Source organism: Psilocybe cubensis, chromosome 4, assembly GCF_017499595.1.
Source record: "Psilocybe cubensis strain MGC-MH-2018 chromosome 4, whole genome shotgun sequence".
In the NCBI taxonomy this organism is placed as follows: Eukaryota; Fungi; Basidiomycota; class Agaricomycetes; order Agaricales; family Agrocybaceae; genus Psilocybe; species Psilocybe cubensis.
In genome coordinates, this window is record NC_063002.1 from 637,920 (window position 1) to 651,098 (window position 13,179).

A 13,179-nucleotide genomic window follows, 5' to 3' on the forward strand; every position below is an offset into this window, starting at 1 on the left:
GGTGAACAGAATAAAAAAGCAGTTCATTGCAATCAGGCTCGTGGTGCATTATGCCTCAATGAGGCAAGGTGCCCCAAACGTTCTGGCAACTCAACAGCAAGAAAAGCATTCAGCTTATTTATATGGGTCCTGAGTAGCTTGCGTCAGATGCGGGACTTACTCTATCAGACACGTCCATTGATAGACGCGATATGATATAAGCATGCAGAGAACAATGGGTAAATTCAGAAAGTCCGCTTCGCAAGACAATGGGGGTGGTCTGCGTGGGCGCACTGAACAGCCTTTTGGGTATTGGGAGATAGTGGTATTGTACTCACATGCAAGGGGATTTTTATCGGGAATTCTGCATGAAAACCCCGTTCTGTCCACTCCACAGACAGACAATAGGCAGCAATTGAGAATCGGAACCCAATCTCTGGTCTCCATCCAGTTATGCGTTAATTGCGTAGTGTTCATTTGTGGGTTCATAAGCATATCGGAGACAGGTGGCACGATGGCGCCGTTAGAGGTGAGTCATACCTGACCACAGATGGCTTGATTGACTGCAACGAATGAACGACACTGCAGAATGTAGATGCAATCGTTGATTGTATGGTAGTTGTGGGTCGGAGAGAGAATCGGAGTACACGGTCGGATGACATGGTTGATTGAGAAACCGTGACCGTGGAACCTGCGGCAAAAATGGCAAGGTGGTGGCGGTTGACTTTACCATTGTTCGATATTCTGAGTTAAGTGTGGGATGGATGGAGTTGGAGGACCGCAAACTGGTGCCAAGAGAGGAGAGGAATAAACCAATGCCTGGATATGTAGGAAGTTGTTATGCAGAGTTGCAATGCTAGCCAGTGTGATGGGGATGAAGAGAAAGGTCCTCGACGGACCACGCACGAAACATATTGGCCTAGGACCATCACAGGACAAGAACCGGGCGGTGGCTTCTGACGGATGACAGAACAATGTGGGGATCGCGTGGCCGGCGATGTGTTGCGCGCTAGACCCAGGACACATAGAGCATCTACACGCTACGGACCAGCAAGCCTTAGGACGACAACTAAGAGACTTTTATAGCAGAGCTCGTCGGGGAAGCAAACAGAGACAAGCGAGATGGGGCGGAGGGTGCACAGCCACATGGACCTACAAGCTAATCCGGCGGATGTTTGACGTGTCAATGCGTGCCAGAGTATGAGGCCGGATCGCCAGGACGACATTGACCGGGATCAGGCCATTGTTCGCCTTGCTGGGGACATACTGCGCGCTGGGGCGAACAATGGGATCTGAGGAGATCTCGGGTATATAAAGAGTGGAAGAATATAAGAGTCGTCTTGTCTTTCGTCAGGGGGCGCGGGAAAATTGGACTCCGCAAATTTGAAACCGCTGCCGGGTTTATAACAAGTGCCTGAGGGAGAGGCCTTCCTGGCACCTGCACTGCACCATCGTTCTTTTTCGCTATTATCCTCCTGTCGATTCGCTCTCGCACTCACAGTTTATTTCTTTCTTTTCGGTTGCTCTCTAGTTCATATCATCGTTGCACGTCGTTTCTCGCTGTTCCTTCCCCATCTTGCTATCAGTCCTCTTGCTTCACTTATCTTCGTTTTCAGCTTTTTTTGCTGTCTCCTATATCCAAAATCTGATCAGAGAGATTTACACAGAGAACATATCATGTCCAGAGCAGACCAGCACGACTCGGATCCCCTTTCTCTCTATCGCCACTCCCAGGATAGAGACTATGGCCAGCATACCACCTTTGTCCAGCAGGATCGCAGGCCATCGGTCTATGCAGGCGCCATGGCACGATCGCTCGCTCTCCAGGAGCATCGTGACTTCAATTATGGCCTCCCAGCCGAAACAAACACACACAATCCCACCTCAACTCTCCCCCATCTTTCCTCTTTTCCTGTCTTCAACCATCATAATCACCGCCCCTCCCCCCCGCAAAACTCCGCCAGCGCTATATTTCCCTCTACCAGTCCTACCGACCGCGACTCTCCTTTCTATCGCCAGTCCCAGGCCTCCAGTGCCGCCGTTGCTGCAGCTACCTCTATTGCATCTCGCTCAACCCTTTGGTGGAGCGAGCTAGAGCCTTGGATGGATGAAGAGTATGTCAAACAAGTCTGTGGTCTCATGAATTGGGACCCGGCGAGCATCAAGGTTCCCCATCCCGCCCCAGATCCTACTACCGGCCAGCAGGCAAACAATCCGGGTTACTGTTTTTTGACTTTCCCGTCCCCCGCCCACGCCGCCTCCGTTCTCGCCCAGATCAACAAGGGCGGGCCCCTCACGATGCCTAATTCGTCCAAGCCATTTGTCATGAATTGGGCGTCCTCCACCGCTACTGCATCGCCTTTGACTACTTCTTTCCCGTCCACAGCGATTCCTCAGACTCCCGCCGCTACACAACAGTATCCCAAGGAATATAGCATTTTTGTCGGCGATTTAGCGCCAGAGACTTCCAATTCCGATTTGGTGGCCGTATTCCGTAATCCAGTCCTTGGACTACGCAATGACAGAGAGCCAAAGTTTATCAGACCGTTCCTGAGCTGCAAGAGCGCCAAAATTATGCTCGATCCGTCAACCGGTGTCTCTAGGGGCTATGGATTTGTCCGGTAAGTCTCCCCTAGACGCATATATCCACTCCATTTTTATCGTTTTTGGCAGATTCACAGACGAGGCAGATCAGCAGCGCGCCTTGATTGAAATGCATGGACTTTACTGTCTATCGCGTCCTAGTGAGTACACAGCCTAGGGTTAGCGCATTTATTCATCTCTAACTATCCGACTAGTGCGTATCTCACCTGCGACGGCGAAATTCAAGGCACCTCAGGCTATCCCTGGCTTTGACCTCCAGCAGGCTCCATTTGGCGCCGCCAGTAACAGTGAAATCACGGACCCTTCCAGTCAAGCAGTGACCATCGCTCTGCCTCTGCCAAATTCTACGCAGACAAAGAGTGTCTCAGCGCCTATCGCTGCAGCTGGTTCCTCGCTATCACTCAACAGCAATGCTACCACTGGATCGTCAATTGGCGGGTCTCACTCCATCAACTCTATGAGCACTGGCACCTCCTCCAGCGCCAGTTTGTCCACGTCGGCGTATGCATCTACCGATGACATGATCAGCATCCCACCAGCAACACATATGGGACACCACCAATTCAATAGTTTCGATACCAGTCCCATCAAAATGGCGAGTGTTAATCCCTTCATTCAGGAGGCTCAACTGCGACAAGTTCTTGCTCAGCAGGCGGAGGACCCCTCCCCGCGATATGTCATTTCGGCCGAGTCCTGGAAACACCACGCGCAAGCTCGTGCCATCCTCGGAAACTTGATTGGGCCCAACGGCGAGCAGCTCACGTCGACGGACCCATACAACACCACTGTTTTCGTGGGTGGATTGTCGCCTCTCATTTCTGAGGATACTTTGAGGACCTTTTTCGCACCCTTTGGAGATATCCATTACGTACGTTTTAGACGCCCTATACAGCACCTTTTAGACGCTGACCTTTTTTTTCGACGTTCAGGTCAAAGTTCCCGTGGGCAAGCACTGCGGATTTGTGCAATTCGTTCGCAAAGCAGATGCAGAGAAGGCTATCGAGAAGATGCAGGGTTTCCCTATAGGAGGGAGTAGGATTCGGTTAAGTTGGGGCAGAAGTCAATGTGCGTTAATAAATCTTTTCCACGTCGAAGTGTTGTTCTAATCTTTGTACAGATAAAGCCGCGCAGGCCGCCGCACAAGCTGCACAAACAGCGGCTCTACAGAGTCATTTCAACTCCATCGCTCTCCCTGCACCTCTTCCTCACGCTGTGAACACACTCACCCAGGACCAGGCCCTTGAGATTTTGCAAAAGTTCTCTGCACAGGGATACTACAATGGTGGGGGTCCCTCCAGCTCGTATGAAGTCAGTGAAATTGAGAATGCTCTCCTCACATTTGGAGCTCGCGAGGAGAAGAAAGAAGAAGCACCAGCACCGTCCGCATCGACGTCGAACTTCACTTCTGCTTCGCGTCCCGAAGTGACTCGCGCTCAGTCGAGCTTCTCGCCATTCTCCCCTGATCCGAACAATTTGTACATGACCTCGGGAACTACTAGGAGAGAATCTCCTTACTCGAGGGTGGAGACTTTGCCTCATCCTTCGAAAGCGTATGCTCCCGGATTTTTGTCCCTGCAACCTCCCGAACTCAAGGTCAATGTTGCCAATAATGGTTCTAGTTCGGAGAAGGTCTCGCCGACCTCTGCCCGCCCTTCGAGCGGCGCTCGTTACACTGGCAGTTTCTCAGGAGATTCTGAACCTCATACCTCATTGAATCGCGCGCCGGGACGTACCGAGGCTCCTATCTCTCGCCCGTCGTCGGGACAAATGTCGGTTCCCGCTGCGGATGCGGATCCCATTCAAGATTTGAACGGGACCCTTGCCAGCCTCGACCTCGACCGTTCGTGGAAGTCTCCTGAGATCTCCCAGGGCAGGGCTAGTGGTTAGACTGCTGTCCTCTGTTTGTGGCCCTCGTCAACGAATGAAGGGGCGTCCACCGATGCTCTCTTCCCTCCCTTCTCTGTCTGTCTCTGTCTCTGTCTCTGTCTCTGTCTCTGTCTCGTTTCATCTCCATACACACACCTTCATTTCGTTCCTTTCCATGTTTTACCCTAAATATTACGCCTCGCGTCGCGCTAAATTTCAGCATATTATTGTTTGACAATTTAGCACTGGTATACTTTCCTTTTTTTCTATTCTATTGCCATACTTTAAGTATAGTACTCTACCATTTCATACTTCGCATTGTTGACTCGTCGCCTTTCGCTTCTCCACATGTCCATGTTCAACGACCGCATTCTATGAACTACTTTTTCACGATATTTTTCTTTTTTTTCTCCAATTTTTCTTTTGCTCAGTCTACAGTCCCTGCATTTCTTGTTTTGTTCAACCCCAATATCCATTGTCCCACACATACAACCCCTGTTTGTCTCGTATACTATTTTTTCTCCCTATTTCTGTCCCTCTTGTGTTTCTATCCAATGTTGGTTTCTGTCATCGTCATATCTTTTCTCTCTCTTTTTGGTTAACCCCACAAACCAAATGCAATCCCCAAACCCTTGAACCATGTACGAACCACGAGTTACCAACGAGCCACGTTTTTCTTCATTTTTTGGTTTCTATGTAGTTACCAGTATCGATATATCAATTCCCGAAAAATTTCAAATTTTATTTTTTTTTCGATCCCCCACTCTGATCGTTCTAGTCTTCTTCCCAATTCTTTCCTGTTGTTTTTTTCCGACTTTTTTTTTGGGATCATTTTTCTTGCATTGTTGTTATTGTTTTAGTTTTGTTCTGGATTTTTCTCTATCGTTCTCTGGCACTGATGTGATGTGATTTGTATGTTATACATATTCCATTTCATACCACTCATACCCCCTTAGCCCATACCCGTATCGCTTGACCCTGCGCGTCGTCCGAGGACCACATCATCATTCCATCATCATTTTACCAAACTTATCAAATGACTCGTGTCTTTTTTCTTCCTCATCTTTTTTTTGCTTCCTTGTTTTTTTGTTCCCCTTCGCTTCGCATCTTCGCATTGGCTTCGGTTAGAATTCGCCTCGAGTCCCCGTCTCTGCCCCTTTCGAGAAACGCTGCTTGCGATTCTCGGCTCACTTGTTTGTTTGGTTACTTGGGATCATCGATTTGTAACTTCTTTTTTCCAGCTTGCTCTACCCTCTTGTTTTGTACCTCTCGTTTTGTTTGATGATTATACAGATACCCCCCCTCCTCCTCTCTCTAGAGCTTGAAACTGAATGAATGAATGTATTCGAACGGCGTTGAAATATATCAGAATGTTTATTTTATCTTACCAAGTGTTCCTTGGGTTTGTTCCGCGTAAACGCGACGCGCATTGTGTTAGTCTCATGATCAATGATCTGTGGATCACATCACATCAAAATGAAATGGCCACGTTCGCGTCAAGGACTTTTAGGAAGCGTCAAGTCATGACGCTGACGTTCTGAGTCCAGGCTTGTGATACTATACTACTTACAGCGGTCCGAGGTCTGGGCACTTGCTTCAAAGAACCCAAAAAAAAAACCTAGGTGGGCGGTTGGCTGTGGTTGACTTGTACACATGTAACCCGTCTCTGTAGATTTCTTGTTCGATGTGCGCTTGGACAACGGATGAATGGCTTGTCGGGATTGGCAAGCAGACTTGGATGGAACTTGGATCAACACTACTGTGTTGCAGAGATGCCAGGGTAGGCGTGCGCTTGGCGTTTGATGGCGAGTTCTATATTTGGGAATATGTCTGATTGGGGCGACCCGTCACGCGAGGTCACGCGAGTTTCAATTCGTGTTCTGAGCTGTTCGGGGTTTTGTTCGAGTTGAAATTCAACTTTGTTGCTCGGTGTCGTTAGACGTTCTTTTCCTGCCTGCCAATTTTCGCCAATCATGCTTCGCCGTGGCTGGGAATGGGCTTTTTTTGTTTCTGCTGATATTCGACGAGATAAGAAGGATCGTCCAACGTTCCTCTCCGCTTGAATTTGCGATACTTTCCCTTGCGAATTACAACGGAAAAGGAATCTTGAATAGTTGGAGGAAATTAACATGGAAGGAAGGCCCTCTTCGACGATGCGGACTTTGCGTGGTCTATCCTGACTTGGGTATTCCCTCAGATTCCAGCGTCAAGTCTGAACTTGTTTCACCTTTCATCCAGTCGCGACATCGGCTACAAGGTTGGTTTGCAACCTTCTCCATCTCAACTGGGTTGTTGAACGTCGATGAGTCCATAACTGGATACATTGGGCCATTAGGACTGAGCTACTTCTACTTACGACGAACATATGACTCGAGTCTTTAGTAAGACGGTGGTGGCTGGAGGCACGCGAGAAAAACATGAACGACAACCACTTGCTTACTGGGGCAAGGTCGGCAAGGGTTGGGTGGGTCTAACAATGCGACCTCAAATCTTTCATCTTCGGTGTTTCACGGTATGAGCTTTTAAAGATCACAATTCCCTGTTTGTGCAGGAGGTTTTCTAGAATATCTCTGGTGTGACGCTGATGCCACGGTCCCTGCCGCCGCCACATTGGCAGCTGAAAGGGAACAAACCTTGCTTACTGCCATGTACCGGCCGGAATCGATCGTTAACGAAACACTTCGAGTCAGACCGGCCCACCTTCGCGACTTCGAATTCGTGGAGATGACGTCTAGTTTCCCTTTGAGTGTAACTGTCGACCAGCAGAGACCAGCAGACTACTCTGGGTGCAATTACTCTCTGATGCTCGGATTTCTTTCAGGGACTATAGCTTGCGACTCATGGATCGATAGCTTGTCTGATTTTGCCCTTCTTCCCAAGGGCCTAGCAATTTGCAATGTGGTCATGTCGATGAACCTAAATGGCCTACTAACGGAAATCGTAGGAACGTATCTTTGAGGAGTCACATCACCAATTCTTTCAAGAACTGGATACAACGCACTCGAAAGAATTCAAATAATTGCCATGAAAACATGAATTAATGCCCAATTGGTATCACTGTCGTTGGAGCTCGGGATTCGATGTGAACGAATTCCGGTTCCGCAATGTACTCGATGGTATCACATTACAACCTCCTGGAGTAGGCTTGGGAACCAGTCTTAACCAAACACAACAATACTCCTTCAGTATTACGTACTGTGTAGTCTCAGGCTATTCTCCGTCTATTCTTTTGGCGGGTGCAGTGTCAACATATAAACGTCATGCCTGTATTCCAGGCTTTTCAATCCGTGAGTACTTCTTGGAGACAACTCAAATTTTGCAGAATATTTTTAACCCTGCCGTTGGCATATGAAAGGCCTCAGCAGACCTTCATATACGAATGTCGCTTATTTCACCAAATCGGACTTCACAGGGTAGGCGTCCTGCTTCTTGATACACAGCGAACTCAATACTACGATGGCAGACTCTTTACAGCTCAATATAGCTACGCCCATGTGTATTTAAATGCATACATATTTTTACCTCTTCATGCTATTTCCCTTTCTCCCGATATCCCTTGATTACCTAGGCCAAGTCTGGTGGACATCAAACCATTGAACATGCAAGCTCCTACGTTTGTTCCTCTAATTTCATTAAAGCCAGAAGACAAAAGTCAATGAAAACCGCATCTCATTCTGCAGACCGCTCCTCAGTTTAGCTGAGATTATTGAGTTCGCTGAGCAGCTTATGACCACACGGTATGTAAATTGAGTTTATTTCTGAAGGTTGTTTGTTTGAACAGAGTGCCTGGCATAACTTTCAAAGGTATGTCGCCGTCGCTGGGGTTATCATTTTGATCTACGATTGGATGATTACATTCGATGAGGAAGTGCGTCATAGTTCATTTCGACTTACACAATATGTGATTTGACTTTACGTTCACAGGTCAGCAGTATATGGCCGGCCAAAATATCCTCAACGAAAGTTATATTCTTGCTTAATCGCTATGTTAACATCGGCTCGCAATTGAGCATGATAGTGTACCTCATTGGACTGGTTCAGGCGAAGTCCCAAACGGTAAGCAACCCGTTGAATCTCATTTATTTGCAAGGTGATCTGAGATGAACGTTCAAAGACATGCGTGTTCTATATCATCGCGTATGGGGGCACTGTCTTCCTGGCATTGGCTTCCGTGCACGGTAAGCATGTCTGGCCATATGTATATTTTCTTTAAAATTAATGGCGGAAGTTAGTCCTCGTAATCCTTCGCGCTTGGGTTGTTTGGAATCGTCAACCGTCGATCGCGTTGGCATTGGCTTCTGCTTACACCATTTACGCTGTAGCATGCATTGCTTTGATATCGTATGCAGCTATTACTCATGCCAGTGAGTTTTTCTGTTCTTCATTGAAAATAAATCTATCAACGATGTATGAAATAGAGTCTTTCATTTTTGACATTGAAGGGACGTGTGTGTTGTTTGTTGCTCGTAAGTCAATTACATTGGCTACATTTCTTCGTCAATAACCTGAGCATTCACTCATTCATTTTCTAGCACATCTAGTAAGTAAAGAGTTATGCAGGGTGGGAATATAAGGTAATAATGATATATATACAGTGGCTTGTCTGGCTGGCAAGGCAAGCTTTTCTTATTATATGTTGTTATATGATAAGCGCCCGTGCTCACCTCCAGTTGCTGGACCGTTCTCAGTTTGGCACTCGAATACGTTTCATTTCTGTTTACAATGGCGAGCATTTCACGACATTATAAAAACAGTAACCCGGGACTCGATGGTCTTCAACCTATTGTTAGAAGAGTGTATCTGTCAGGTACTTACACAATACTTCTGAGCCATCGTGTCGCTAACAGCCTTATCCTAGCATTCGTATACATTATAGTGAGATTCTGCTGACAATATCAGTAATAGTAAGACCTTACTTTTGCTTTCGAACAGTTTTCGACGACCTGCCATGTTTCCAACATGATACTATGGTAAGTGAATAGTTTATTTGCTTGTGCGACTGCCATGCTCAAAATCGACAATAAGGGCCGTGTTCTGGAGAACGCCTTACAACATGATTGCCGTTACGTTAGTAAAGATTCTTTATAATTATATCTCTACACCTCCACTAAACTCTAAATGCAACAGTTTTAACTGCTGCTTGATGAATGTTGCTGGTCAACGCTTTGTTCTGGACCTGCGTCGTGCTCACGAGGAACGGATGATGCCTTCTAGACTGGCTTTATCAGATATTGATACGCGACTTATTATATTCGAACTATTAACTCGCAATGATAGGGAATTACACTGATTATGGATGAAAAGTGTGACAAGGGCAGAGCGACCTCGGAAAACAAATAAAAGACGCTGTCATGATAAAATTCATGACTCGAGCACCCGAGGTGGTTAGTAGGAAAAATTCTGTAGTTTGACAAGCGCAAGGATTTGCAGCACCAGCCTCCTTTGTCGGGAGCATCTAACTGAAGGTTCTGGCCAAGAAACTGAACTTATTTTTGGCTGAGAGCAGAAGGCTTGGGATGGAGAGGCCTGTATCGCTGAAAGGATGCTTGTTGTTGATCCGGAAAATTGTAGGAGGCATTGCTGCGATAGTCCTAAATATTACTAAATATGTACATTGCAATTCTTACTTGCGACCATAGCATATACACTTGTGCTAGTGTGACAGGACCTCGGCCCGAGTCTGCGGATACTTTCTATGCTCACCACGAAATCGGCGCCAATTTTCCTAACTTCCTTTGCTTGGCATCAGAGGTGAAAAAAACATGTTTCCTTGCGGAGGCAAGAAAAGCTTAATCAAGCAAAGTTCAAACGATGTCCAGGTATCTGAATTATACGCTGTGGTCTGATTCAAATGGCCACAATGCTTGAATGTGTTGGTTAGTAGTTATAGATAAGCATTGATTTTTTCTGGGAGCATGGGAGGCAGAGCAGGAAGCCAAACGGTAAATGTAAGTCGCTGTATTTCGGTGCCTGGAATCCATTGTCCATTATACGCGTCTACTGCAGCGGAAATGAATGACTTGATTGAAGATACGCCACTAAAAGTGTCAGATATTCAGATCCCTATAACACAGCCTAGAACAGTTGAATCCGGCACCGTGTAGGCGATACCATGATCTTGGTGATTGCATCCCTGCAGTCTCTTTCTCGCCTCCACCGCCGAAACGTTGGTTAATTGGTCTCAACAAACTTATGATACCTTATTTTGATAATTTGCGGGCCCCTTCCAGTTCATCCATCCTCATGACCGATGTAGATCCGTTGAGTCGCAAACACAGGCAAATATATTTGGGATAGTATAAAATGGCCCCCGTATTTCACTCGATAAAACAGCAACTTGTTCAAACTCGACCACAAGCTCGCATTCGCAAAGATGATCGCTGTGAGCTCCTTTCTTATCGCCTTGCTTTTCGGTCGCTAAATATCATTATGTGTCCATAGATCACCAACGTCCCCGTGAACCACAACGGCTGCGGAAGCAACTCCTGCGGCTGCAACACAAGGTAAGAAATACTGTCTAATCATGATTCCAAACATTTACTCACTCGTTTGATAGCTGCGCCTGCAAGCCCGGTGATTGCAAATGCTAAACGCTGCCAGTACTACCGACTTGACATCAACGGCGTTCCAACAATCCAAATTCAAATCTAACCAGCTCGTTAAAGAAAGAAATGAATAAATCCATTGTTTTGAGCGTGTCCTATCCGTTGAAAATTAAGCTAGAGCACAGTTTACTTGATATCCAACGAATTTCACGGAAAGCAATTTTATGATCAGAGGTTCCTATCAATATGGACAATAGTATACCTCCACCACCCACTGGAGATGCTCAGCTACGGTGCTGCTTCAAAGAAGAGGTAAATCGAGGGGTTAGCACGTAGATGTGGAGATTGGTGTCCAGAGAAAGAGGCGTCGAAATATACTACTCCATCGGCATTGGCCAGGGCTAAACACCACAGTAGATAAACATTTGGATAGGGAGCGTAGAGAGTCTGGTCCACTCATACCCGATCACGGTGAAAACTGTTCCCGAGTCGCGCTTAGCAAGATACCGAAGAAAGGTTGTAAGGATAGCGCACCACGACACTCGATTTCCTGAGCTTTGAAGCCACAAGCCTAAAAAATATTGTAGCAATCAGCTGTTCTAGTGGCCACCATCATGTGCAGTATCAAAAGGAAAAGAAGCGAAGAGATACAACCCCAGAATGTCGCAGGATGAAAGATGAGCAGGATTGTTGGGTGCTGCAGTAGATGCTTATATTTACAGATGTTTCCAGAAATGTGTTTTTTCAGGTTTTTTCGGAAGATTGTAAAAGATGAATGGGATCTCCTGATAGAAATTTCGTCGCAAGGTTGCTGCCCGGCTCAGCCTAGAATAAAAGAAATAAAGCGATGTTGAGTCATATAGTCGTCACTGAGGTAAGATAAGTCGCTTGAAAATAGCCTTTAGTGTAATCCCAATTTTCAGAGGGGTGTAAGAAAGGTGTTGATTTGAACGAGTATGTCACTGCCACGGTGGCAGTGGCAATTGCTATCGACCGGATTCTTCGGTCCGCTTTGCTTGTCAATTGCCTGGAATACAAACAACCATCGAAAATCTTCGGTTGTGCGACACTGTACTGTCCTCTATAGACAAGGTTAGCTTGTCACTCATTTTAGAATGGCAATTCCTTCGAATATCAGTGGATTCAGTGTAATTCCTGTACTCTATAACTCCTCTACAACACATTACCTATATGCCCGGTCCCATACATCAAAAGGACTTTCGAACAAAGTATTACCTGAAGGACGAACTCTTTTCCTAGTCAACCTTCCACCGGACGCGACAGAGCGAGAATTGGTATTATTCTTCAAGCATAGCGGGACAGTGGAGAAGGTCGTCTTTGATTTTGATGTGAAGGAGCTCCAAAACGAGGCCAGTGATAGTGAATCGGATGACGATGAAGAGATGGAGGGCATAGACGCCGCTGGATCAGACGAACAACCCAAAAAAAAGAAGAAATCCCAGAAAGACAAAGCGGAGGTACCAACGGTAATACCGCTACCAACAAGACCTTTACGCAAGTTTCGAAAAACTGGTTCTTCTGCCTATGTCATTTTCCTGGATACATCTTCTTTGGACCGCGCTCTTGCTTCTACCAGTAAACCCAGGACATGGCCCACATCCGACGATGAACCTTCAGGTCTTGGGCACTACCGTGCGATGTATGAAGCAGCACGCCCCCCACTAGATGCCGTTCGTGCATACGCCGACACTTTCGTCGAGGTCTACGAATACGAGTTAGCCAAGAGCCGACAAAAATCAAAATACCGGAAGGGTGAAGCAATTGTTGACGAAGATGGGTTCACTCTGGTTACAAGAGGTGGAGCATACGGCAAGACGCTTGGAGGCGGAGTGGGTGTAGCAAGCAAAGCATTCCAACGTTCTGGAGAATCGGCCAGAAATAGACATCACAAGAAGGAAAAGAAGGAGAAGGAAGGTTTCTATGCTTTCCAGAAGGCTGAAAAGCAGCGCTCAGGTTTGGGATATTTATCCTCTCGTCACCAACCCTCTAATCCGCTGGCATACAGGCTTGATAGAACTGAAGAGGAAATGGGAAGAAGACAAAGCGAAGGTGGAAAAACTGAAGGCGTCCAGACGGTTCAAACCCTACTGATTTGTATTTTCAATATTCGACTGTCTCTCAATCTACTATTTCCCCCTGCAGTCGCTCATTTTTAAAAGCTGGT

General features: G+C 46.7%; 3 protein-coding genes across 3 annotated transcripts; all 3 read left to right on the forward strand.

Annotated features, from left to right (window-relative positions):
• Window positions 1-1,656: 1,656 nt before the first annotated feature.
• On the forward strand, window positions 1,657-4,470 carry JR316_0004310 (putative RNA-binding protein C23E6.01c; the record flags this gene model as incomplete). Its single annotated transcript, XM_047890079.1, has 5 exons — window positions 1,657-2,600; window positions 2,653-2,723; window positions 2,778-3,451; window positions 3,513-3,648; window positions 3,701-4,470. The coding sequence occupies 5 exons, from the start codon at window positions 1,657-1,659 to the stop codon at window positions 4,468-4,470; spliced, it is 2,595 nt and encodes an 864-aa protein (XP_047749840.1).
• A 3,578-nt stretch (window positions 4,471-8,048) lies between these two features.
• JR316_0004311 (uncharacterized protein) lies at window positions 8,049-9,739 on the forward strand (the record flags this gene model as incomplete). The annotated part of the gene is made up of 9 exons (XM_047890080.1): window positions 8,049-8,062; window positions 8,088-8,186; window positions 8,254-8,317; window positions 8,374-8,505; window positions 8,564-8,627; window positions 8,682-8,813; window positions 9,359-9,419; window positions 9,475-9,516; window positions 9,577-9,739. 9 exons carry the CDS (start codon window positions 8,049-8,051, stop codon window positions 9,737-9,739), a joined length of 771 nt encoding a protein of 256 aa, XP_047749841.1.
• A 2,370-nt stretch (window positions 9,740-12,109) lies between these two features.
• Window positions 12,110-13,106, forward strand: JR316_0004312 (Ribosomal RNA-processing protein 7-like protein A; the record flags this gene model as incomplete). The annotated part of the gene is made up of 2 exons (XM_047890081.1): window positions 12,110-12,968; window positions 13,021-13,106. The coding sequence occupies 2 exons, from the start codon at window positions 12,110-12,112 to the stop codon at window positions 13,104-13,106; spliced, it is 945 nt and encodes a 314-aa protein (XP_047749842.1).
• Window positions 13,107-13,179: the final 73 nt, after the last annotated feature.